The sequence below is a fragment of the Mercenaria mercenaria genome, chromosome 17 (assembly GCF_021730395.1).
Source record: "Mercenaria mercenaria strain notata chromosome 17, MADL_Memer_1, whole genome shotgun sequence".
NCBI classification, from domain to species: Eukaryota; Metazoa; Mollusca; class Bivalvia; order Venerida; family Veneridae; genus Mercenaria; species Mercenaria mercenaria.
The window spans coordinates 42,019,982-42,047,798 of record NC_069377.1 but is presented as its reverse complement, the minus strand read 5'-3'; the positions used below and the strand labels follow the sequence as shown (position 1 = coordinate 42,047,798).

General features: G+C 34.4%; 1 protein-coding gene across 4 annotated transcripts in view; it reads left to right on the top strand.

Moving 5' to 3' along the window:
- Nucleotides 1-26,568, top strand: part of LOC123537582 (1-phosphatidylinositol 4,5-bisphosphate phosphodiesterase eta-2-like) — an 80,461-nt gene extending 53,893 nt beyond the window's left edge. For all 4 annotated transcript variants that reach the window (XM_053528023.1, XM_053528022.1, XM_053528021.1 and 1 more), the window contains exons 7-20: nt 2,283-2,349; nt 3,749-3,842; nt 5,959-6,076; nt 10,143-10,228; nt 10,674-10,794; nt 11,610-11,695; nt 12,354-12,430; nt 13,529-13,727; nt 14,249-14,431; nt 14,971-15,078; nt 17,467-17,528; nt 18,346-18,481; nt 20,133-20,279; nt 20,997-26,568. In XM_053528023.1, coding sequence (XP_053383998.1) covers nt 2,283-2,349; nt 3,749-3,842; nt 5,959-6,076; nt 10,143-10,228; nt 10,674-10,794; nt 11,610-11,695; nt 12,354-12,430; nt 13,529-13,727; nt 14,249-14,431; nt 14,971-15,078; nt 17,467-17,528; nt 18,346-18,481; nt 20,133-20,279; nt 20,997-21,103 — 1,591 coding nt within the window. In that variant the 3' untranslated portion in view covers nt 21,104-26,568. The remainder of the gene's footprint in view (nt 1-2,282; nt 2,350-3,748; nt 3,843-5,958; nt 6,077-10,142; nt 10,229-10,673; nt 10,795-11,609; nt 11,696-12,353; nt 12,431-13,528; nt 13,728-14,248; nt 14,432-14,970; nt 15,079-17,466; nt 17,529-18,345; nt 18,482-20,132; nt 20,280-20,996) is intronic.
- The last annotated feature ends 1,249 nt before the right edge of the window (nt 26,569-27,817 follow it).

Sequence of the window (27,817 nt, the reverse complement as noted above, 5' to 3'; positions counted from 1 at the left end):
TTTATTTAGAAATCCTTGCATAATTTTTTAAGTCATATGTTTGATGGATGGATTATGGAAGCTGGCTGGGGCAATTCATGAGGTTTCAATCCATTTCCCTTATATATTTTCAATATTTGGATTATCGGAAACCTTCGATAACTCAAGCATTATGTGCATCCCTTTGAGACCTCAATTAGGTGTTTTACTGTATATGGAAACCATGCTTTGGAAAACAAAATGCTGGTCTTTAATCACAAGTAGTTATTACAGACAGAGAAACACTGATGGAGAATAGTGTCATAACTAAACACAATGGGCTCGTGACAATATAGTTCTAAGGCAGAAGAAACATTCAGAGATGGGAATTCTTGATTATCTCCCGCCGATGAAATCAGGAGGGGGATATTGAAATGGCGTTGTCAGTCCGTCCGTCCGCAGCCATTTCTCAGTAACTACCTGGTAGAATTTCATGAAACTTGAAATAAACATGAACCAACATACTGCAATGATGCCCGTCAAGTTTTTTTTTGGATTGGTCAATTTCCCTTAGAGTTATTGCCCTTAATTTAATGAAAAAATGTCAGTCCGCAGCCATTTCTGAGTAACTAGCAGGTAGAATTTCATCAAACTTGAAATAGACATGAACCAAGATAATGTGATGATGCCTTTCAAGTTTTTTTTGCGATTGGTCAATTTCCCGTAGAGTTATTGCCCTTGATTTAATGAAAAGTCCACGTCTGCAGCCATTTCTCAGTAACAAGTTCGTAGAATTTCATGAAACTTGAAATAAATATGAACCAACATACTTCATACTTTGATGATGCCCATCATTTTCTTTTTTTATTATAGGCCCGAAGGAACGTATTATGTTATGGGCCCGGTGTCCGTCTGTCTGTCCGTCCGTCCGTTAGCAATTTCGTGTCCGCTCTGTAACTCTTGAACCCCTTGAAAAATTTCAAAGAAACTTGACACAAATGTTCACCACACCGAGACGACGTGCAGAGCGCATGTTCTGGATGTCTCATTTCAAGGTCAAGGTCACACTTAGGGATCAATGGTCATATTAGTGTGTTTTGTGTCCACTCTTTAACTCTTGAACTGCTTTAAGGATTTCAAAGAAACCTGGCACAGATGTTCACCACACTGAGACGACGTGCAGAGCGCTTGTTTTGGATGACTAGCTTCAAGGTCAAGGTCACACGTAGGAGTGAAAGGTCATATATGACTGCTGTGTCCGCTCTGTAACTCTTGAACTGCTTGAAGGATTTCATAGAAACTTGGCACAAATGTTCACCACACTGAGGCGACGTGCAGAGCGCATGTTTTGGATGACTCGCTTCAAGGTCAAGGTCACACATAGGGGTCAAAGGTCATATATGACTTTGCTTTGTGTATATTGCTATGCATTGCAGTACTCTTGTTTTTATTTGGCAGATCCCTTTTTGTTCTCTTACAATAATTTTTTTTGAATTACTTCCCTTTTGTGTTACTATAAATAGCTTATTTTGAAACTTTTTTATTATTGGCAGTAGGGAAAAACTGAGACCACTTTTCTGTGGTACAACATGGATGGTACATCCAATTTTTAGATGTATTTTGACATAACTTTACCAGGTAAGAATTTTTTTGTGGACTTTGAAATTTTTTTTTTTTTTTTTGGAATCTCTTCTTTTTCTTATTCCTGTCCTTTGGGCTTCAACAGTCAAGTTCTTTAAATTTTGCTCCCATTCTCTGATGTAACCCTTCGGTCATATATTGCCCCGCTTGGCGGCGCTCTTGTTTGTCAATTTTCCATACAGTTATTGCCCTTTAATTGTTTAAAAATCCACAGATTTGTACATAACAAACCAACCAATTGGAACAATTTCATTAAACTTCTTTCATTCTTTTCCATGAACATTTTTTATAAACATGTGAAGTTGTGTACCCACTGGTCGCCACCTTGCCTCGGTCACACCCCCTCCCCCTCCCAACCCCCACCCCCCCATTTTTTTTTTTTTTTTAAATTTTTATTTTTAATTTTTAATTTTCCATCAGTATAATCAACATGTAAAGTTTTGTACCCCCCCCCCCCCCCCCCTCAAAAAAAACATTTATTTTCTGTTAATTTGATTTTGACTAATGAAATTATTTGCTTCTTTGTAATATTCTTAACTTTTTGCTGGATATATTTTTTTGCCGTTCCTCACCACAGACCCTTTCGGCGGGGGATACCAATTCATCGAATTTGCTTGTTTTGATAGTTAGGGGGACTGTGTAGTCATAGGGACTAACAGACATTTGTTTTTAATGTATTTTAGATATGCCAAGGATGTTGGTTACATGACAGCATCAGACTTACAGATGTTCCTTACACATGATCAGAAGGTATTATACTGTTTATACATCATAGTTCTATATTCTTCTTAGCCCAGTTTCTTGTAGCCCCTTCAATTCATGAAAAATCAACTAGGCATCAAGGACCATTGATTTAAAAAGGTGCAATCACTAAAGTCAGATTTACAGCAAATTATTGTCTGCCTGCAGTAATCCTGTCAAATTAATGAAACTCATCAAGTTACCTATTTAAATCAGAATCTTTTATAAAACACAATAAACATGATTTAATCTGTCAACAGTATTTGTAATCATTGCAAAACCAGCCGTGTATACACATCTTTACTGTTTGGTCTGTTAGCACACAGCCTTGGTACTAACTGAAATTGTAAACATAAGGGCCTGTCCACTTAGTTCAGTAGGGAGAGCGTTAATCTACGTATCGCAGGGTCACGAGTTTGATCCCCGGGTGGGGCGTATGTTCTCCGTGACGATTTGATTAAAGACATTGTGTCTGAAATCATTCGTCCTCCACCTCTGATAATTCATGTGGGGAAGTTGGCAGTTACTTGTGGAGAACAGGTTTGTACTGGTACAGAATCCAGGAACACTGGTTAGGTTAACTGCCCACCGTTACATGACTGAAATACTGTTGAAAAACAGTGTTAAACCCAAAACAAACAAAAGTAAACATACGGCTTTGGATAGTGTTGGAAAAAAATTCATGTCAAGCAAAGAAGTATGACATAAGTAAATGACATGATTAGTTTCATTTAAATGATGTATTGATACAGGATTACTGAATTTAGTTGATAATTAGCTGTAAGTCTAGTAAATGTCTGTGCAAGTGAAGTGAACCCAGTGTTCGGAAGCCCAAGCCTCCAGTTTCTGGCCTTGTCTCTGATTTATATAATATTTGATCATATTTCACTACTTTCTTCATTTCGGTTCATTTTTGATGAAAATGGGTGTGATATATGTCTTGTTATATTTTAGTTATCCCAGGTCCAAATGTTTATCTGACCCACAAAAGTCAACAAGTCAAAACACTAACTTCTGTTGCAGCAGCTGTCAACCAACTTTTCAGTTCATATGCTGTTTAAAGTGGTCAGAGATATTCATAAATATGGCTTGCTTGCAAACAAAGCAATTTTCATAGAGAGATTATTGCTTTGATAACTGGTTAACTAGTGATAGAAAATTGGTTTTAAGAGCTGCATTTTACATTTTGATATAATACTTCTTTAATTGTGTGAAAATATATTGTAATAAAGGTTTTGTGGCTTTTGTGAACAATAGAAAGGACTTTCTAAGAGGAACAATGCAAAGTGCAAAGGCAGATCCAGAAGATCCTTAGGTGGGAAAGGGGGAAGCGAAGAAAAATGCTGTCTAAAATATATCATACATACATTTCAAAATGAAGGTCTTAGTCATGTTTGTTTTACTTCAGGAGACTGGAGTGACTATAGAAAGATGTAAAGAGATCATTGTTGTGTATGAACCTCAGCCAGAAATGAAGAAAGGTGAAAAAATGAGTCTCATTGGTAAGTTATAGAGCTCTGCACATCTCATGCCTTATGAATAAAATTGAATGAATTTATTTACCAGCCTATGCCCATATTCAGCAATGTTTGAAGTCTAAAACTTAAACTTTACGATGCTAAATTTACTTTTTGCTCTGTTATATTTAAGTAATAAAACTTTACACGAGTGTGCATTATGTAGCTCAAGCAGCTCAGTAAAATTTCAAAATATTGATGCCAGCATACAAAGGGTTACTTCTCTAGGCTTGATAATGGTGCTTAGAAAAAAAAACTATGAAACTTAATTTTAGACATATCATCATAATACAGGTGAATATGCCTGATTATTATTATCCAGTATTCTCACTGATGATAAATGGTTGCGAGTTACCAATGTTTATGGATTTCTAAATTATTTTAGAATTATTCATTGCTACGACACTAAATGTGCAGTTTACGAATCACGATCATAAATTGTTGCAGTTATGATTGCTACAGATCACTAATTGTTGTTTACTGATTGCTACAGAGTCACAAATTGTTGCAGTTTTACTGAATTGCTGTAAGTTACTTAGTTTGAGTTTTACTGAATTGCTACAGATCACTAAATTGTGCAGTTTCTGAATTGCTACAGAGTCACTAAATTGTTGCAGTTTTACTGAATTGCTGTAGAGTTACTAGTTGTTGCAGTTTTATGAATTGCTACAGAGTCACTAAATTGTTGCAGTTTTACTGAATTGCTACAGAGTCACTAAATTGTTGCAGTTTTACTGAATTGCTGTAGAGTTACTTAGTTGTTGCAGTTTTACTGAATTGCTACAGAGTCACTAAATTGTTGCAGTTTTACTGAATTGCTACAGAGTCACTAAATTGTTGCAGTTTTACTGAATTGCTGTAGAGTTACTTAGTTGTTGCAGTTTTACTGAATTGCTACAGAGTCACTAAATTGTTGCAGTTTTACTGAATTGCTACAGAGTCACTAAATTGTTGCAGTTTTACTGAATTGCTACAGAGTCACTAAATTGTTGCAGTTTTACTGAATTGCTACAGAGTCACTAAATTGTTGCAGTTTTACTGAATTGCTGTAGAGTTACTTAGTTGTTGGTGAGTTACCGATGTTATAAATAGTGAGATCTAATAGAAGTTAGATTTCAAAATTTGTATTCATAAATGTTAAATGTAACAATAAGATTGTCCTTTAAAGTAATTGAGTATCCATATTCATGTACATATGAAACATACAGAACAGGGCTGGTGTTTATTCAACAAAATAGACTTTAATACAGTGATTCATTGCCATATCAGAAGGCAAATGCATGCATATAAAACTGCAGTAGAGAATGCAAATAAAGGATAAAATTATATGCAAAAACATATCTGCATACATCTGTTTGAATTTAAAACAAAATTGATATATCGTTAGCTGTCTGAATAAATATTTACACAGTGATATTGGTTACAGAAAGTTAAGTTCATCGTTCTTATCTTTGCATAAAAACAAAATAAATGTACGTTTGTTTAACATTATGGCATTACAACAATTTAAGAGGTCTGTAAATTTTGTCATGATGGGAATAATGATAAATTATGTACCTGGTTTTGATAAGCAAAATTAGAGTTTGCAATATATAAGGGGCCTCCGTGGCTGAGTGGTTAAGGTCACTGACTTCAGATCACTTGCCCCTCATTGATGTGGGTTCGAGCCTCACTCGGGGCTTTGAATTCTTCATGTGAGGAAGCCATCCATCTGGCTTACAGAAGGCTGGTGGTTCTACCCAGATGCCTGCTCATGATGAAATAATGCACGAAAGGTCACCTGGGGTCTTCCTCCACCATCAAACCTGGATAGTCGCCATATGACCTATAATTGTATCGGTGCAACATTAAACCCAACAAAATAAATAAATTGCAATATATAAGGCATGTTGAGCTATGTATATTTTGTTCATATTGCAGTACTAACTTAATACTAAGACTTTTAATACCACAGGCAATTACTAAAATATATAATAAAAGTCTGAAAAGTCTGACATGTCATTAAAGAAATAGAATAGCAAATCCTGCCCAATGTTTTGACCTCAAAACTTTGAAAATTTTAGGCCTGTAAGAAGGTAAAATTAGATTAATTTTTTTTCAGGTTTCCGTTGTTTCTTGGTATCTCAGCAGCAACATTTATTCAACAGAAGTCATCGGCGTGTCTATCAAGATATGACCCAACCAATGACAAACTACTTTGTTAACTCATCTCATAATACGTAAGTTTGCAAGTATATTTTGCTAACTTGAGCACAGAGTGCTTATGGCGAGCTTTTAGTATTGTTGGACGTCTGTTATCAGTGTGTCGTCCACACTTTAAAGAACATCTAGACTACCAAGCCAGTTTCAACCAAACAAAACAAAGAGTGTTCACTGGGTTTTCCCAGTTCATATTTCTTATAATCTGGGTCATCCATGCTGAATTCTAGCTGTCATGGCAACTAAAAGGAAAAGCTATAAAATCTTCTCAGTAGTCACTGGCCTGATTTTAAAATTATTTCACAGAAATGTCCCTTGTGTCACCCTCAACCAAATTGGTGCAAATCATCCTTCTGGCAGCCTGTGAGGTGGGGCTGGTTTTTGTACCCCCCGACAACAAAGTTGTAAGGGTGGGTATACTGGTTTCAGGTTGTCTGTCTGTCTGTCCGTCTGTCCGTAAACGCAATCTTGTGCGCACCATATCTCCTTATCCCCTTGACAGAATTTAATGAAACTTCACACAAGTGATCAGTACCAACAGTAGTTGTGCATGGTGCTTGTTAGGTTCTTTTAGATAAAAAATTTGCAGAGTTATGGGACTTTGTTTTTTTGTTACTATACTATATACATAGACACAATCTTGTGCGCACCATATCTCCTCATGCCCTTGACACAATTTAATGAAACTTCACACAAGTGATCAGTACCAACAGTAGTTGTGCATGGGGCATGTTAGGTTCTTTTAGAAAAAAAATTTGCAGAGTTATGGGACTTTGTTTTTTTGTTACTATACTATATACATAGACACAATCTTGTGCGCACCATATCTCCTCATCCCCTTGACACAATTTAATGAAACTTCACACAAGTGATCAGTAACAACAGTAGTTGTGCATGGGGCATGTAAGGTTCTTTCAAAAAAAAATTTGCAGAGTTATGGGACTTTGTTTTTTTGTTACTATACTATATACATAGACACAGTCTTGTGCGCACCATCTCTCCTCATCCCCTTGACACAATTTAATGAAACTTCACACAAGTGATCAGTAACAACAGTAGTTGTGCATGGGGCATGTTAGGTTCTTTCAGCGACAAAAATTGCTGAGTTATGGGACTTTGTTTCTTGTTAACATACTATGTACATACAGTCTGCATATGCAATCTTGTGCATGCCTAATCTACCAAACCCTTACACACAATTTAATGAAACTTCACACAAGTGATCAGTACCAACCCTAGTTGTGCATGGTGCATGTTACATTCTTTTAGATAAATATTCTGCATAGTTATAGGACTTTGTTGTGCCCCCCCATGAGTGGTGGGGGCATATAGATTTGGTCTTGTCCGTGCATCCGTGCGTCCGTCCATCCGAAGTTCGTGACGCGCCTAGCTCGAAAAGTATTTGATATAAATTGATGAAACCTTGCATGAGTCTTTATCATGATATGAACTTGCGCACCTCCTATTTTTCGTCTGGCTCCACCCCCGATTTTCAGAGTTATGGCCCCTGAAATAGTCAAAATGCACATTTTGACCTTGTGACACGCCTAGCTCAAAAAGTATTTGATATAGATTCATGAAACCTTGCATGAGTCTTAATCATGATATGAACTTGCGCACCTTCTATTTTTCATCTGGCTCCGCCATCTATTTTCAGAGTTATGGCCCCTGAAATAGTCAAAAATGCACATTTTCACCTTGTGACATGCCTAGCTCAAAAAGTATTTGATATAGATTCATGAAACCTTGCATGAGTCTTAATCATGATATGAACTTGCGCACCTCCTATTTTTCATCTGGCTCCACCCCCTATTTTCAGAGTTATGGCCCCTGAAATAGTAAAAAATACACATTTTCACCTTGTGACACGCGTGGCTCAAAAAGTATTTAATATAGATTCATGAAACCTTGCATGAGTCTTAATCATGATATGAACTTGCGCACCTCCTATATTTCATTCGGGTCTGTCCCCAATTTTCAGAGTTATGGCCCCTGAAGTAGTCAAAAATGCACATTTTCACCTTGTGACATGCCTAGCTCAAAAAGTATTTGATATAGATTCATGAAACCTTGCATGAGTCTCAATCATGATATGAACTTGCACACCTCCTATTTTTCATTCGGGTCCGCCCCCTATTTTTAGAGTTATGGCCCCTGAAATAGTCAAAAATGTACATTTTCACCTTGTGACACACCTAGCTCAAAAAGTATTTAATATAAATGGTTGAAAACTCGCATAAGTCTTTATCATGATATTAACTTGCACACCTCTAATTTTTTGGCTGGCTCCACCCCTTATTTTTAAAGTTATGGTCCCTGAAATAGTAAAAAAAATGCACTTTTTCACCTAATTATATACCTAGCTCAAAAAGCATTTGATGTAAATTCAGGAAACCTTGCTGGAGTCTTTATCGTGATGTGACCTTGCACACTTAGCATTCTTCTTGAGAATCTTAGCTCTTATTACAGAGTTATGGCCCTTGAAATAGCCATAATAGTGGATTTTTTGTTTGTGATGCTCATAGCTCAAAAAGTATAGCGCCTAGAATAATGAATCCTTTTCATAAAATGTTTGTTGAGGCTATACCCCATTAAGACTGCAGTCATTTGAATTATTGCCACTTATTTGTGACAAATGTACCAGTGGGGGGCACACCCTGTGTCCTACAGACACATTCTAGTTTTTTCTTACTATACTGTATACATACAGTCTATATACATACAGTCCACATAATTATGCAATCTTGTGTGCGTCAGATTGCAATGTACTGTGTCAGTGCATGTGGGGGGTACATTCATCACCTTTAGTGATAGCTCTAGTTTCTGTGTGGCTTTTTGGAAATTTTTAAAAAATATTCCACGAAACTGCTGATCTAATAATGTATAGATTATTTCACAGCAATGTTCCTCAAAAAAATTCCATCAAATTTTCCCTATATGGCTATAATGATAAACTTTGAATTTTTCAAAACCTTCTCTTCTGAAACAACCTGCCTGCATAGCTCAATAGGGAGAGGTGCAGGTCTATGGATCATGGGGGTTGTGATTTTGATCCTTGTGTGAAGTATATAATCTGAAGGATGATTTGATGAAATACATGTTATTGTCTTGAGTAATTTCATCCTCCACCTTTGATGCATGTGGAGATGTTGGCTGTTACTTGCTGAGAACTGGTCATTACTGGTACAGAATTTAGAAAGACTTGCTAGGTTAACTACCCTCCATAACTGAAATACTGTTGAAAAATTTTGCTAAACCCAAACAAAAGAATCTCCTCTGAAAATACTGGCCCAGTTTTAGGATGTTTTCACAGCAGTGTTCCTTAAGTGACCCTCTGCCAACTTGCATCGTTAAAACATTATGATTAACAAGGGGTGGGTCTAGTTTTCTTTATATGAAAATTTTAATAATATTCTCCTGTGAAAATGCTTGTATTATTCAATACAATTTGACAGCAGTGCTGTTTGGTTGAACCTCTACCCTATTTCTTCAAGCCATGTTGGTTTGTTAACAAATGTGGTTTCCTGGGGGCAAGGCTAGTTTTCTCGAAATGGCTAAATGGAAAGTTAAAAAGATTTCCCCCTGAAACAGCTGGCCTGAATTCAAAATAATTTTATGCAAATGTTCCTTAGGGGACCCTCTGCCCAATTCCCTCAAAATCCTGCCAACATCTGAAAACAACTGAAAAATAGCTGATTTAAGTGAGCAATCTTGGTCCTCTTTTCTTTGTTACTATGAAATTATTTAGATTTTGTGGGCATAAGATTTCATGGTTTTGGACATGAATTATGGGTTTCAATTTACAAAGATAAATGTAAATTGAAAATTTGCTTAATTCCCAGAATTCAATTTGGTAAATTGATGCAAGCATGAAATCCATAAAAGAATTAGTTCCAACAAATGTTAATGATTTCTAGGCTTTAACCTGAAATTGCCAGAAATTTGTTTCAATCTTAACAAATTTTTATTAACTTATTTTATTTTTAGGGTATGATAAATATTGGAAAATATATTATAAAGGCTCCAGTATAAAAGAGTGTTTAGCATGAAAATATGTTTTAATCTTTATATTGTATTTTCATATAGATACCTAGCAGAAGATCAACTAAAGGGACCAAGTAGAGTTGAATGTTACATATCAGCACTGAAGAAAGGATGTAGATGCATAGAGTGTAGGGTTTTTTTTAATACCTTTTTATTTAGATTTTGCTTTAGCAATATATATTGTATATAACAAATGTAACAACAATTACCAGAGTGAAAATTTAACATCTGCAAAGAAAAAAAAAAGAATAGTAAAATAATTTGTTTGGTAATTGGTAAAAAATCCAACATAAGAATATAAGTAGAAAACAAAAGTTTAAAAGTTTACAAAATGAGTCATATGATTGTCTTTGAAATTGTTTGTTAGATAGAAAGTCTTACTGATTCACTAAAAAGGTTTTAATTGATGTAAGCAGAACTGTTTTTGACCCCCCATTCAAGGGAGGAGACTCGTTGACATGCCCAGATTATCAGGCTGTCGGTCTTTCTCATGATGAGTGGCAGATTTTTCTACACCACTCGTCTTTTTCCCTACATCTCAGTCTTGACTGTGTATTATATTCTCATTGACAGTGGATTGTTGGGATGGAAGTGATGGGGAACCAGTCATATACCATGGTTACACATTAACATCAAAAATCTTGTTCCAAGATGTCATCAGAGCAGTGAAAGACTACGCATTTGTCACCTCACCGTATGTTTTCTAGTTTTTCTTTGAAAAATGATATGGTAAAATATAATACTGTTCTGTGCCCTATAGAAGAGGGTGATGAATCTTGATCTTTGACTGAAAATTTCAAGATGTACATATATATATATATGAGTACAAGTAGTTGCTATTGATGTTATATTAATGTAGTTGTTGAAAGGCCCTAGAACTTGTCTCTAATTATTTATATGTCTTATCCCATCATAAATAAGAAGTACTGCATTTATTTTATATGTTACTTTTTTGTGTGGCTAAGTCATGCAATTCTCTACTATGAATTCAATTTTTTTGGGGAAATGACATCAAATCCACATATGGTTATATTAGGTTTTCTTTAACTTCACAGTCATTTAATTTTATGGTTATAAACGTTTGTAGCGGCATGAATTTGTGGATTTTACATATTAAAATTTGTTGGGGTTTTTTTTATGTGAAAGAAGCAATTTTTAAATCTACAAAAACAACTTCCAAACAAGAATGTTTTCACAGTATAATGAAAGTATAATAACTTGGCTTGAAATTCCTTACTGCTGTTTGTTTATCAATAATAATAAAACCACAATAAACATACTGTGAAAGCATTAAATTTCATTGGGATGAAATGGTGTGGTTTTGGCCAAACAGATATTTCACAAGGGTATAACTGTGTAGATTTTGAAGAAAAAATAACTAGAAAAATTTCTTACTTGTTTGAATTTATTTTCAAAGGTTGACTAAACCACAAAATCCTGAAAAATGAGTCCCCTTGTTAACCAATAATTTCCCAATAACTGTATGGATTCAACATTTCTGTATTGCAGGTATCCTGTTACATTGTCCATTGAAAATCATTGCTCCATAGAACAGCAAAACAAAATGGCAGAATATATGATAGAAATATTTGGAGGTATTTTCATAGTAATCTCATATTCTTTTGATGAATATTATATTTATATGTGATGGTTTTGTTAAAATTTGTTTTGTATGATAAGATGGGGATTAAAAGTAACAAAATCAATTTGTAGACATGTTACATTATTAAATCATTACAGTTGTGTCCTAATGATTTTAGCTCACTTCATGCTCAGGATGAGCTATTGTGATCACTCACTGTTGGTTGTCTGTCTGTCTGTCCACACCTCTTTAGATGAGATCTGCTCTGAAACAGCAGGTCAGAATTGCAATAAAATTGGTCAGTAGCGTCCTGGCATGATCCTAAAAATAGAAAAACTTTAAATGACTTCATCTCTTGAACTGCTTTTTCTCATGAACCGCTTGATGGATCTTCATCGCTTGATGGATCTTCATCAAACTTGGTCTATAGCATCATTATTATGTCCGCTCCCAAATTTGTTCAAATGGAGCAAAATGACCCTTTCAAGACTTTCTGCAGTAGTTTGGTTGACCATTTCCAAACAGCATTTTATTTCCAGACTTTTACATTATTTTATTTTCAGACTTTCTACAGTATTTCATTTCCAAACTTTCTACAGTATTTCATTTCCAGACTTTCTACAGTATTTTATTTCCAGATTTTTTACAGTATTTAAACTGATTATTTCCAGACATGTTACATTACTACACAAGCTTGCCTGAAGTCGCACCTTCTCCTCATGAACTGAAAAACAAAATTCTTGTTAAGGTAATATATATAATATATAATTATAATGATAAAATATAGACTTTTGGTATATATGTATACAAAATAATAATGATCTTGAGGTAATTAACCTTTAGCATGCTAGATAAATTGTGGTTTGCTGGAAATGTCGTCTGCTAAAATTGTAAAGTTCATTCAATTTGCTCCAAAATTGGAAGAAATATTGTCAGAGTAGCAAACAGCTTGGAACCTGATCAGACGCCGATTTAATCGGCGTCTGATCTGGTTCCAAGCTGTTTACAAAGGCTGTTAAATTCGCCTGCAGCAGGCTAAGGGTTAAGGAAAATAACACATAGCATGTCTTGAATGTATGTGACTTCTTGAATTCATGCCACATAATTGTGATTGATTGTTTGGGGTATTACATAGATGTTAATCTAGATACAGATAATTTGTAAATGTTTAAAAGGGAGTTGTCATTAATTAGCAGTTACTGTGGGATTTCATTATCTGTGTTATTTTTAATTATTAGCTCGACTATTCAAAGAATAGGGGAGCTATCCTACTCGCGCCGGCGTGAATGTTAGCGTCACACAAATGTTAAAGTTTGCGTACCACCCCAAATATTTTCAAAGTCCATTGAGATATTGCTTTCATATTTTGTATACTTGTTTACCATCATGAGCCCAGTGTGTAAAAAGGAGGAGGCAACTCTATCAAGCATTTTGACTGAATTATGGCCCCCTTTCAACTTAGAATATGCTTATTGTAATGTTAAAGTTTGCGTACCACCCCAAATATTTTCAAAGTCCATTGAGATATTGCTTTCATATTTTGCATACTTGTTTACCATCATGACCTCAGTGTGTAAAAAGGAGGAGGCAACTCTTATCAAGCATTTTGACAGAATTATGGCCCCTTTTCGACTTAGAATATGCTTATTGTAATGTTAAAGTTTTACTCATAGCTTATATTATACTATCAAGCACAGAGAATAGTCGAGCACGCTGTCAACTGACAGCTGTTGTTATGAAAAATTTATTAATTTGGTATCTTCTGTCACCTACCACTGATAGGATACATATATTTTCTTTACCCCACCCACTAATTACATGCCTATAATTTTACCACACCCACAAGGGTAAGAAGCTGAAAACAACGGTTGAACAGCCTGATGGTGATGAAGAAGTTACAGACGAGGATGAATCAGCAGATGCCAATGAAAATGTTCAACAGAATAAACAGAAGAAATCTAATAAATTGAAACTTAGTCAAAAACTTTCACAAATTGTAGGAATGACCAGTGTTCACTTTACCAACACACAGGAGATACCTTCAGGTACATATACAGTTGAAACTCACTTATCTCAAAATCCCATCCGGAAAACGCATTCACAAAATATCATTTTATGTCAGATTTTGGTTATCTCCAACTAAAACACTCGATCCCTTAGAATTCATGATGCTGAGTTTCAACTGAATTTGTGATTACTGTGCATTAAGCATCATTTTTAATGTTTCCAATAATTTAATTACATGTAAACTTGCTTTTACATCAACCTTGAGAATTTTTTTTCAAAATAAAAACATTAGGCTTAAAAGCTTATGAATATATGACGTTGCATTCTGGTGCATTGCTCTGTCATATGCAGTCATGCAAACTGTAACAATTGTGTGACAGGAACATGCTCAGTACAGTGTGATTGATGTAAAAGTGCACAGTCATCATTCTCAAGTTCTTCATGTTCTTAATCACAACTCATTGCAACATAAGTTTTAGAATTTTCTCTACTGTTTGCTAAAAATGAATGGGTTAAAGAGAGAAATAAGATAAAAAAAATACTAAAATGTGTATTTTAGGGAAAGGGAAATTCACAGTTGTATCCCTGGTTGAAAAGAAGATAAGTCGATTATTAGATGGTGAAATTGATGCAGTGAGTCGCTACACGAGATCAGTGTTGATACGTACGTATCCTGATGGAACAAGAACAAACTCCAGTAACTATAACCCTGTACCTATGTGGTGTGGAGGCTGCCAAGTAGGTATGTATTAACAAGGACTTACATTTCAGTCTTTGAAATGAATAAGGTTTTTACTGCCATCTACATGGAAGGTCAGTGGTCTACCCAGGTGCCCAACCTTGATGAAATAATGCCCAGAGGGTCACTTGGGGTTTTCATATACAATTAAAGTTGGAATGTCGCCATATGGCCTTAATTATGTTGGTGTGATGTTAAACTTGCAACAACAAAAAAACTGTCGTCAGACTGCATCCTGGGAGAAACCTTGAATTTTGTTTTCACCTTTGACCAGTAGGTTGAAGATACCTTGTCTGAAATGAAATATATTTCACTGATTACTGTTATTTTGCAGGGAAGTAAATTTGTGGATTTCAAATTCTTTATATAAAATGAATGGAAATTTTACTTGTTCATTTGGATTTAATTCTTTGAATTGACAAAAGCAAGAAATAAACAATAATAAGTCCCTCCGAAGTTTTAGTGATTTTACAGTATTTTAAGTGAGGGTGTCTTTTGTTTTGTCTCTAATTATATTAAGTTTCTGGTTCTTTGTATTTCAGTGGCCTTGAACTTCCAGACTGGAGGTGAGGAGATGCAGCTGTTACATGGCAGGTTTCTGGACAACGGTAACAGTGGATATGTGCTGAAACCCCAATGCTTGCAATCAGGTAAAAATATCTTTCTATCTGTGAAACATATTTATACATATTAAACTACCATGCTAACTATTTTATAGTGTCTTTAAACGTAAATCAAATTTGAGCTGATAATTTTACATATAAAAGATCAGATAAACAGAATGATATTTACTTCCAGAAACAACCAACTTTGTGTACAATTCTTGTTGTGGAAATTAGTATGCACTGCATATTTGTTTCTTATTAACATAATTATACATGTAGGTAAAATATATACATCTTCTTAGTTTTTTTAGCTCACCTGTCACAAAGTGACAAGGTGAGCTTTTGTGATCGCACAGTGTCTGTCGTCCGTCCGTCAGTGCGTGCGTGTGTCAGTCCGTAAACTTTTGCTTGTGACCTCTCTAGAGGCCATATATTTCAAAAGATCTTCATGAAAATTGGTCAGAACGTTCATCTTGATGATATCTAGGTCAAGTTCGAAACTGGGTCACGTGCCATCAAAAACTAGGTCAGTAGGTCAAATAATAGAAAAACCTTGTGACCTCTCTAAAGGCCATATTTTTCATTGGATCTGTATGAAAGTTGGTCTGAATGTTCATCTTGATGATATCTAGGTCAAGTTCGAAAATGGGTAACGTGCCATCAAAAACTAGGTCAGTAGGTCAAATAATAGAAAAACCTTGTGACCTCCCTAGAGGCCATATTTTTCAAGGGATCTGTATGAACGTTGGTCTGAATGTTCATCTTGATGATATCTAGGTCAAGTTCGAAAGTGGGTCACGTGCCTTCAAAAACTAGGTCAGTAGGTCAAATAATAGAAAAACCTTGTGACCTCTCTAAAGGCCATATTTTTCATGGGAACTGTATGAAAGTTGGTCTGAATGTTCATCTTGATGATATCTAGGTCAAGATAGAAACAGGGTCATGTGCGGTCAAAAACTAGGTCAGTAGGTCTAAAAATAGAAAAACCTTGTGACCTCTCTAGAGGCCATACTTGTGAATGGATCTCCATAAAAATTGGTCAGAATGTTCATCTTGATGATATCTAGATCAAGTTCGAAAGTGGGTCACGTGCGGTCAAAAAGTAGGTCAGTAGGTCAAATAATGAAAAAACATTGTGACCTCTCTAGAGGCCATATTTTTCATGGGATCTGTATGAAAGTTGGTCTGAATGTTTATCTTGATGATATATAGGTCAGGTTTGAAACTGGGTCAACTGCGATCAAAAACTAGGTCAGTAGGTCTTGAAATAGAAAAACACTGTGACCTCTGTAGAGGCCATACCCTTGAATGAATCTTCATGAAAATTGGTCAGAATGTTCACCTTGATGATATCTAGGTCAGGTTCGAAACTGGGTCACGTGCCCTAAAAACTAGGTCAGTAGGTCAAATAATAAAAAAAACCTTGTGACCTCTCTAGAGGCCATACTTTTCATGGGATCTGTATGAAAGTTGGTCTGAATGTTCATCTTGATGATATCTAGGTCAGGTTTGAAACTGGGTCAACAGCGGTCAAAAACTAGGTCAGTAGGTCTAAAATTAGAAAAATCTTTTGACCTCTCTGGAGGCCATATTTTTCAATGGATCTTCATGAAAATTGATCTGAATGTTCACTTTGACGATATGTAGGTCAGTTTCGAAACTGGGTCACGTGTGGTCAAAAACTTGGCCAGTAGGTATAAAAATAGAAAAACCTTGTGAACTCTCTAGAAGCCATATTTTTCATGAGATGTTCATGAAAATTAGTGAGAATGTTCACCTTGATATCTAGGTAAAGTTCAAAACAGGGTCACCTACCTTTGAAAACTAGGTCAATAGGTTAAATAATAGAAAAACCTTGTGACCTCTCTAGAGACCATAATTTTCAATGGATCTTCATGAAAATTGGTCAGAATTTTTATCTTGATAATATCTAGGTCAAGTTCAAAACTGGGTCACATGAGCTCAAAAACTAGGTCACTATGTCAAATAATAGAAAAAACGACGTCATACTCAAAACTGCGTCATGTGGGAAGAGGTGAGCGATTCAGGACCATTGGTCCTCTTGTTTGTTTATCATATAGTGTTTTCATCAGTTTTACCTTTATATGCTGTAAATCAATGGAAATATTTGTCAGTGCTTAAGCAGAAGTGATCAGAATCGAATCTTGAATTAAAGAAGAATTTACACAGACGCACGCATACACGTATTTTAATGTGCCCACCTTTTGGGGCATAAAAACAAATGTAAATGTTAGTAAAAATGGAAACTATTGATTGTTAGCAGTGTAGTCTAACCTGCTATCTACTGTCACTGTAAGTAACCTGTACATCATTAAGCTGTATATAAAGTCAGTATCGAAGATTGAATGTCTGCAAGGTTAATACATTTTAAACATTAAAACACAAGAATAATAACAATATTTGTCATTTCAGATGAAGGGTTCAAGACTGTTATGGGAACAAAACCTTGTGCACCTAAACGGTTGATCATAAAGGTACAGTAATTACAAATTATTTCTGACAGGACTGTTAGCAGTGCGTCTAGATATATTTAGACTGGAAATTTATTATTGGGATCAGTTATTAATAGAGCATGATGAAATCTGTAAAACGTGTTCTTCTATTGACAGGACCGCTTCAAACTAGAACACATGAAAACTGATAAAAAAAAAATTGCAGTCACTGTAATTTTGTCACTTTATTAGAAAAATACATCTGTAAACCAGAACCCTGTATACTGGAAACCCAGAGTTAACTTTTATTTATCAATCCATCTTCGTCATGATTTACATATTCACTCAGATTGGTAGAATATGTTAGTTGTTTTTTTTCTTGAAGTAAGTAAACAAGATCATGGTTTGAAATGTATCAGGTTTCCAGGTAGTTCTGCGGTATAACTTTTATGCTTTATAGCACACATTCTACTGACAAAATTCCTCTAAATGGAAAAGTCCTCCAGTCTGGAGATGGCTTAGTTTATAGTTGTTTGATTGTATCAGATTGTAGTTTGTAATTTTGGCCTTTTCAGGTGTTGAGTTCTGTAAACAAAAAGCCATCCAGTTATATTATTGAAGGACAGGGGGGCTACACTCATGTTTTCACATATATTGTACCTCAAGAGATGTTTGTGTGGGAGGGTGTTCTACTTAAACATTAAATCTAAAAGGTCACTGTCCATAACTTTCAGCATAATGTTTAACCCATTAAGAACTGCTTGTTTGTAGGGTCCAATAGCTAATGAAACATGATGTTTAACTCTAAGCTGTAGTTACTTAGAAGTCAAGAATTACATTGATTTTTTGCTTATCACAGGTTATAAGTGGGTTCCAGTTACCAAAACCTAAAGATTCAAAGAAAGGGGAGGTAATTGATCCATTCCTGAAAGTGGAGATTCATGGTGTACAGAGAGATGCTCAGGGAAAGAAAACTACGGTTGTAAAAAATAATGGTATGTTGTATACATCAAACCTACAAATGTTTTAATTATAGTGGAAGTTTGTATCAACATGTTTTTTGAGAAACAGACCATACCTGTTATTTAACATACCGAGACTGATGGAACATCATTATGTCGCAGCTTGCAGTGCAATCAGTTATGATTATTATATGACCCAGTTTGTTTTCCGGCAGAAAGAGTGACACTGAATCAATTTTACTCTGTATGAAGTAATTCACTAAGCTCTCATGAAATTATTTCACAGTCATATAACCTCGTGTGTAGATAAAGCATGGTTCTTCTATACATTATTTCCATTCTAGAATGTGTTTATGTAAAAAGTGAAAGAAATAGGAAACCACTATTTCTTGGCACATGTATAGCACCATAGGTCATAAAGACAGTATTTTACTAGTAATAAAACAGCAAAGGGGTAACACATACTGTGAAATAATCTAGGAGTGTATAGATATTTAGTGATATATTCTGTGTTTCTATTAATCAGTTCAGAATATGTGAATTAAGTGTAACACTGTTCTGTTGTATCTGTTACCAGGTTTTGAAAAAAAAACCTGTTTACTAGATTGGTAATTATCATTTAGCATGAGAGCAGGGTCAACTTTTGGTTTCCGCTTATGAACTGAGTTAGTAGTAACCAGTTGCAATTAAACTTGCTATAAAGGTAGCTTGCATAGAGACAAAGTTTTGGATTGCAAATGAGGTGACTAAGGTCAAGGTCATTGTTACTAAAAATAAAAATAAAAAAATCCAGTTTTCACTCAATATCTTAAATTTTGGTACATCTATTGTCAGCAAACTTGGTGTATAGGTAACTTTTATCAAGAACAGAGGTTGGGAATATATTTGGGGGTGGGGGTCACAGGGATCAAGGTCACTGTTACTAAAAATAGAAAAATTGTTTCCGCTCAGTAGCTGAGGTCGTGGTTCAAATCCTGGTCTGGGCCTTACATTTTTTTTTAACAGAAACCATCTAGATGTCATTGGATCAAGGTTAAAAATATGACTTAAGTCAGGATATGACATATGGCAATGACACATCTATGATTGTTGTATGATGGTATTTCTTGTTTTGATTCTGGAATTTCCTTTATAAAGGATAGTAGATCAAATATGCTAGCACTCATTCTCAGCACCTGCGTGATGCCAGGTAATGTCACATGTGATGTCAGTATTGCCATGTTTTAAAAGAAACTAAACATTGTTTTTCATATTAGAATATGGGATGTACATCATAGTAAATTGACTTCCTATAATTGTGCTCTGAAATGTGCACAGCACAAAGCAAATGATAAAACACAAGTGCTGTTTCATCCTTGAACATTAGCATTAGATGTTAGATAGTTATCATTATATCACTAGGGCTTTGCCCTTGTGATACAATTTCTACTCATTTGAACTTCAAACGATGTTTTTATACAATGAAATCACTGTTTTTGATATTAACAGTTTTTTTACAATTAGTGTGTTTTAGTCTAAAGTGTGTTGTTGCTATTTCATGTTAATATTAAGCAGTTTTGGATGAGTGATCAATGAGCCAATCACCTGGGTTGATGCACTTCATTATCTGTGATCTTGTTATATTGGTTGAAGATTACAAGTTAGTTACATGAAAAGCATAATAAACATTTTAATTGTTTTCAAGGTTTCAAGCCCATATGGAACGAAGATCTGATATTTGATGTGGAGGTCCCAGAGCTTGCATTGGTTAGATTTGTTGTTTATGACAGCGACAGATACGTGGATGATTTCATTGGATACTACGTCGTCCCTTTCAACAGTATTGTAGAAGGTACTGTCACTTACATTATTGGTCTATGAATGCTCTTCTTAGTGAACCAGTGGTAAGATTGTGGGGATCCAAATGAAGTTCCCCTCTTGTAATGACATTATTAATGCAAGATACCCTGGTATGACTGCTTTACACTTGGCTTGTGAAAGAATCGGAGATATTTCTTTAATTGGATTATTATCTGTATCATGCACTGTTTTCCACTGACCTAGCATTCTTCTCGAGTAGTCATCTATGTTATTTATGTAACTGGTTCCAACTATAAATTAACTTAGATACATTTGGAATGTTTCTGTCAATAGAAATGTTATGTTCCCACTTCCATTGAGCAAACTTTTGTCCTCTGGATTCTTGAGTACTAGCAATAAAGACAGGTGATGTTATTTAAAATAAGTGAATATTTGAAATGTTTAGGTAAACAGATTTAATGCTAGCTTATATATGTCCTTATAAAGGTAAAAGTATTTCAAAATGTGGGTGAATGTGCCAGATAGAAAACTGAAAATTTTATTGTTGTTACTGCCATTATACAACTATGACTTTTGTTAAATGTAATATCGAAGTGTTCAGAAAATGAACTATAGCTGCTTCAGCTGTTGAGAGACATATATAGTTCTGTTCAAAGTTTACAACTAAACCTTTCTGTTGTAACTAAACCTTTCTGTTGTTTGCAAACTAAAAGGATTCGACATAAATTTTGTTTGTTGTTTATTGCAGGTTACAGACATTTCCCATTGTTTGACAAGAGTGGAGATCAGTATGAGCAGGCATTGGTGTTTGTTCATGTTCAGGTTGTAGATATGCCACCCCAGCAGGCTCATTGATGTTCCGGGAGGCCCGCACCCATGTCCCCACTAGGCAAGAAAATACTTGCCAACCTTGAGATTACCCCAGTTTTAAAGAAATCAGACATGGGTAAATAAAGCTGACTTGTGAGATTACCCCTTACAGCAATTAACAGCACTGATTATCATTATACGAAGGAAAACAAGAGTATGATCTCTAGAACCAGACATAGGCATTGCCAGACATTAAAATATGAATATTTAACAGCAAAAATGTTGTGCTTGATTTACATATTTTGTTGCAAGGTTTTTCAATCTTTAATTTCTGAATAATTCTACAAATTGAAAATTTAATCATTTATTATACAGCTTCATAATCTTATGCAAAAAAAATAAGTTTTTGTGATATTCCTAGAAATGTTGATTTTTTTTTTTTTCAAATTAAAACTTTGTCAGTTTTTATACTAATTTTTAGCCATCTAGTGATAAAACAATGTTATTATTATGTTTATTTTTCATGATATGAATTTATTGCAGGCAAGTGTTTGTGTAAATAATAATTAATCAAATATAGTAAATATAAGGTAAATACTTTTTAAATCAATATATGAGCCGTGCCATGAGAAAACCAACATAGTGGGTTTGCGACCAGCATGGATCCAGACCAGCCTGCGCATCTGCGCAGTCTGGTCAGGCTCCATGCTGTTCGCTTTTATAGCCTATTGGAATTGGAGAAACTGTTAGCGAACAGCATGGATCCTGACCAGACTGCGCGGATGCGCAGGCTGGTCTGGATCCATGCTGGTCGCAAACCCACTATGTTGGTTTTCCCGTGGCACGGCTCATATGAAGAGAAAATTGGCACAATTTTAATTGGAAATAATCTCTGACAAGAACATTAAGCTATACCTTTGTTGGAGCTAGAAGAAATGGATGAAAAAGCACTTGTCATGGAATTTGTAAATAAACACAAGTTGTTTTATTAGTTACTATCACAGTTTGAATGAAACTTGTAAGATAAAAAATTATGGAAGAAGATAAAAATAGCAAATGCTTTAATTTGCCTAGCGTAGAATTTATGCAAAGCTCCAGGTGTGGAATGAGCTGAATTGCCAGTTTTCATTGTAATTTAGTTGCTATGGCTACATAACATCATTTAAACATTTTTGTTTAAAGTAACTGTTTGTGAAAAATATCTCAGAATGCAGTCAGACCTGTCTATAAAACCATCCTTAGGAAATGGAGAAAGTGGTGTTTGTTAAACAGCCAGGTAAAATTGTACTGTTTGTTGGTAAATGGGTTGAGAAAATTGAGGCATTTCAAGACACTATATATAGTTGTGGTCTTTATTTAGAGGTGGTCTTTATACAGGTTTGACTGTAATAGTGGTATAAAGATTTTTTCCCTTGCAAACAGACTTCCAATTACTAGTTTTTAAAAGAAAATAAAACCATAGGGAGGTCTTGATTTTCTATTTATTTATTTTAATATAAGATATATTTTATAATCAGGAATGACAATATTTGATATAATGATGTAATCAAGGACAAGTCAACTGTAAATTTAATGTCTGAAACATCAACATGTGCTCTTTACACCACTGCTTCTTTAGGCTCATAATATATATGAACCGCACCATGAGAAAACCAACATAATGGCTTTGCGACGAGCATGGATCCAGACCAGCCTGCGCATCCGCACAGTCTGGTCAGGATCCTTGCTGTTCGCTTTCAAAGTCTATTGCAAGTAGAGAAACTGTTAGCGAACAGCAAGGATCCTGACCAGATGCTGGTCGCAAACCCACTATGTTGGTTTTGTCATGACACGGCTCATATCTGGATTAGCTGAATAGAAAGCAACAATAGAACTTCTTTAGAATTTAGCAGCATTTACATAATTACCTTGTGATTCCACATGACTGCAGATTCAATAGTTCACTTTGCAGTTTTATTTGTAGTTTCAAAAGTCAGTGGCCTTGTTTGCATTATGAAGATTTTGTGATATATAACATATTATGTATAAAGACATGATATGATATTAATTAGTATTCCTTCTCAATAGAATTGGAAGAATATCCTTTGGAAGCATAGAAATCAGATCACACTGTTTGCAAATATGAGCAAATCAAAACCATTATGAATATTTCACAATACATGGTATAAAATTCTCACATTCTCTTAAGTATGTAGACTTGTCTGTGTTTCAGATGTAAGAATTTTGGGGAAAACATTTGGACTGGAAGACGCATTGACTGTAGTTATAATAGAGAAGTAGTGTAAAGTGTAACATGCATGTACAGACTTGAGTTAACAGAAAAAAATCTAAAAATAGAATGTAAATAAGAACTATATATTCAATATATTAAGGGTGAGGGCCTCCTTTAGATAATTTTGTAATACAATAGACAATACATGCATGTGTTAAGTTATTCAGCATGGTCATTATTTAGTTGATTGTTTCTTATACTCCTTTTGTACTTACATGTTGTGAACTTGTGCTTGTTTAACAAATGTCTTCACGGTTGTTATATTTCCAAACAATATTTGGGCGTTGTGTCATGGCAAATTTTTAATGTGGTCAGATTTGTTATTTCCGGCCAGAGGGGCCTCTGTGGCCGAGTGGTTAAGGTCGCTGACTTCAAATCACTTGCCCCTCATCGATGTGGGTTCGAGCCTCACTCGGGGCGTTGAATTCTTCATGTGAGGAAGCCATCCAGCTGGCTTACAGAAGGTCGTTGGTTCTACCCAGGTGCCCGCTCGTGATGAAATAATGCACGGAGGGGCACCTGGGGTCTTCCTCCACCATCAAAGCTGGAAAGTCGCCATATGACCTATAATTGTATCGGTGTTATGTTAAACCAACAAAAACAAAAAAAGTAAATATTTCAGGCCATTGTGGCCATGTCTTTGCTTCACCTTAAAGTCACCTAGATACATGTCTAGATGGTTTTACTGTAATGTTTGATTCTCACTTTGTAATAGTATATCTGTTTCCATGAGATTGTAAAGGCATTAAGATTAGCAGGGTAAAAGCTGTAGGACAAAGCACATGCATGTATTTTCTTTCTTGTCTTTATTTTTTATATTAGTTTATTGTACATATAGTAATTAAAGGTGTTTTTTTCTGTAATTTTCAGTTTGTTTTTCCAGAAACTGTTGTTTATTTTGTTATATATGTTTTCGTATGATTATACAATGACAGATATATTTGTTATTTTAAATTCAATAATGTGGCACTGTTGAATTTTGTTTATTCTTAAAAGCAAATAATTTTTCTTTTCATAATGAAATAAATGGTTGTGTTTTATTGATTTTTTTTATCAAAATGGAGTCTATGTAATACTGTATTATTTTATATATATTGCAATCTTGGTAAAAATTGCTTGAACATGGTTGTGTACTGTTGTTATTAAAAATTAAAACTGAAAAGTATAGATTTGGTTTTTGGTAAAAATTGGTGAAGTGTTAAGGCATAATGTTGGATGGGGAAAAAGTGGTGCAAGTAGGAGCCAGTCCCTCAAACCTGCCAACTATGTTATTAATACCAAAGCACATGTTCACACTCTCAGTTTATTGAAATAATCTAATATTATCAAGTATATGGATTGGTAGGTACATCAGTTAGATTGTTATCATTGAAGCTTTCATATTAAAACAGGGAAATGATATTTCGTTCAATAAGGTTGCAGTTATATATGAAATTCTGCAGTAATTAAAGTTCTTGCTATGCAATTTAGTAGTAGAGTAATAACTATTTAAGGATTATATTGTATGTTTTGATTGTTTGATTTATTTGAAACTGTGTTTATACAGACTTTTATTTTGACCAAGTTTATGTTGTGTTCTGTTTAGGAATTTGTTCAAGTATTTGTACATTTGTGCCATTGGGTTGTGAAAATCAGGTCTCCACGTCCTGTAATGAAAATACATCATTTTTTCGCTTTATGCTGCATCAACTTGTATTCATTTTCCCCTCATTCTTTATCTCATTTAACTCATGTTTAGAACATAATTAGAAAACATTTGTGGTCTTAATCGATGATTTACACCCAATAAATTATTCCTACTACTTTTTAAAGTCAGTCAATTTTTTCTTTTTACAGACATTTAATTATACTTAACAGAATTTTGGACCTTACTTCTTATGAGAAAATATATTTAAACCGTTTTAAACTGTCTTGAGATAAAATGGTTTTGATTTTACTGTGATTTAAAAAAAAAAAGAGTCTGATATTACTAGGGATCATTGACAAGTAGTTGTGAAAAAAATATTAATCGGCCTAAACAAGGTAATAAAGTGTTTATTGCTAGCATATTGTGTACTGTATCAGCTTTTAGAAAAATTTTACTTTAAAACATAAGGGTTGTTTTTCATATTTACAGATATCAGTTTATTTAATACCTGTCATTTTACTACTTAATACATTTAGTTAATAAAATTTGATTTTTTAGATTTATATACATACAGTGATACTTTATAATGCCTAAGTAATAATTTATAATGATAATATATATACAATTTCAGATCATTAAAGTTCATATTAAATGTTATTGTGATGAGTTTATTTTTTCAAATTTGAAAATTTTACTTCAAAACATAAGGTATGTTTTTCAGATTTACAGAGATCAGTTTATTTAATACCAGTTATTTTACTACTTACATTTAGTTAATAAAACATTATATACATACAGTGATATTTTATAATGCCTAAGTAATAATTTATAGTGATAGTATATATGTACAGTGCAACCTCTGTAGAGCAACACCCTTTGGGAGATACAAGTATTGACTGCTATTTAGAGGTTGTTGTTCTGGAGAGGTAAATTTGATAGTATATTTCAGCTTAGGGAAATTTTGATGATGTTGTTATAGAGAGGTTTTTGCTTAAGAGAGGGCCATTCTGGAGAGGTTGTACTGTAATTTCAGATCATTAAGCAAAATTCATATTAAATGTAATTGTGATTAGTTTATTTTTCCAAATTTGTCTCATTTGCTCATAATTGTAAATATTCAATTTCTTTGAACATTGATAATATTGTTTTTCTACCATGTACTGGACATTACAGTCGTGTAAGATACTTGGGTTAATTTTTTTCTTTATAAAGAAGAAAGCAAAATATAATATCCACAATTTATTCAAACATTTCCTTGCAAAAAACCTTAAAGGTGAATTATTCAAGTAAAATTTCCTGACATTTTCAAAATTTGAATTTTGTAAAATATTGGGATCTTTAATTATGAATCTCTGTAGGTGTAATCCGGTATTATAGCCCTGCTGTATATTAGTAATATAAATGTTAAACTGCTGTTCAACTGTTGATACAGTTTTTTTTTTATTCAAAATCATGTTTCATTATCTAGTAGAATAATCATGTTTTAGTTTAGCAATCACAAATTTATTACCTATATACAACATATAATAATTATAGTTATTGCTTCATACACTTTACATTTGTTAAAATTAAATGCAAAAACAATAAAAGACGTATTTTTATATGAACAAATTTGTAGCCTGTTATTTCAATTTCAAGCTGTGTGTAACTATTTTTAGCTCACCTGAGCTTTCTGTCTTCCATCAGCAATTATATTATTGATACAGCGGGAGCCGTCTTTTCATGAGCAATCAACAGGAACTTAGTGGAATATAATGTGAACCCGAGCTCTTCCTACATGGCACTCGCTAATTACATGGTACTAACTAATTAATGCTACATGGCTCTCCCTAGATAGTGCTACATGGTACACAATATTTAACTATAGATGGTACTCACTAAATAGACCGGTATGATAATAAAATAGTTGTATATGGTACTCACTAAATGTTGCAACATGATCCTCACTTGGTAGAGCTGCGCAATTTTCAAAATGGTGCTATATGGTACTCGTATAGTATTACATGGACCTTCTTGGCACTCGTTAAATAGTGCTTCATAATGTTAAATAGTATTACATGTTACTCTCTTAATAATGTTAAATGGTACTCATAAGGATGAAGAAAGTGAAGGTTGGTGATCTTTGCAAAATAAATAGCCAAGTCAAAATATTTTATTGGAAGTGTCCAACTGTCCGGTAACCGGACGGCTAGCACATCCTCGAGGGATTTTCTGGCCGTCCAGTAATCGATTTCTTAACAAGTGATATGATTTTACCTGTTATTTACAACTCATTGATTGGCAGATGGATCTTCTTCAAGCATGATCTTCAGTGTAATTGTAAGGCCCCCTCCAAAAGTTAACGAAACGAGGGCACCTTTTAGGGGCTATTAGAGCTAGATGAAACAACTTCTTCTTACAAGTTCCTTGATGGATCTTCATTTAAGGTAGTTCTGCACGTTTGGTAAACCGGAAGTGATGGCGTAACGTCATTTATCCGGAAAACGTAGAATAAAGCCTGGATTCTGCGTACGGAAATGAAAATCAGTTAATTAATCAATGGCAACCCGTGAGTAAATTTATTAAAATGACACTATTACTATCTTTCTAAAGTTCAAGTATGATATTAAAACATCTGATATGTAAAATAATTCAAAATAATGTCTTAAAATTGGCTTGAAATAGGCAGTTCACTTTAATCATGGCCAAATATCTCAAAAATAAGCACACGGACCTATACATTTTATTTCACCATATTATATGCCATACGTTTATTTACGACTGTGAGAAGTTTCATTAAAATCTACATTGTAGAAAAAATTCTGTTCGCGAAAATGTTATGAAAGTTGCGATTTTCCCTTAGACTCCCATTATGAAAAAT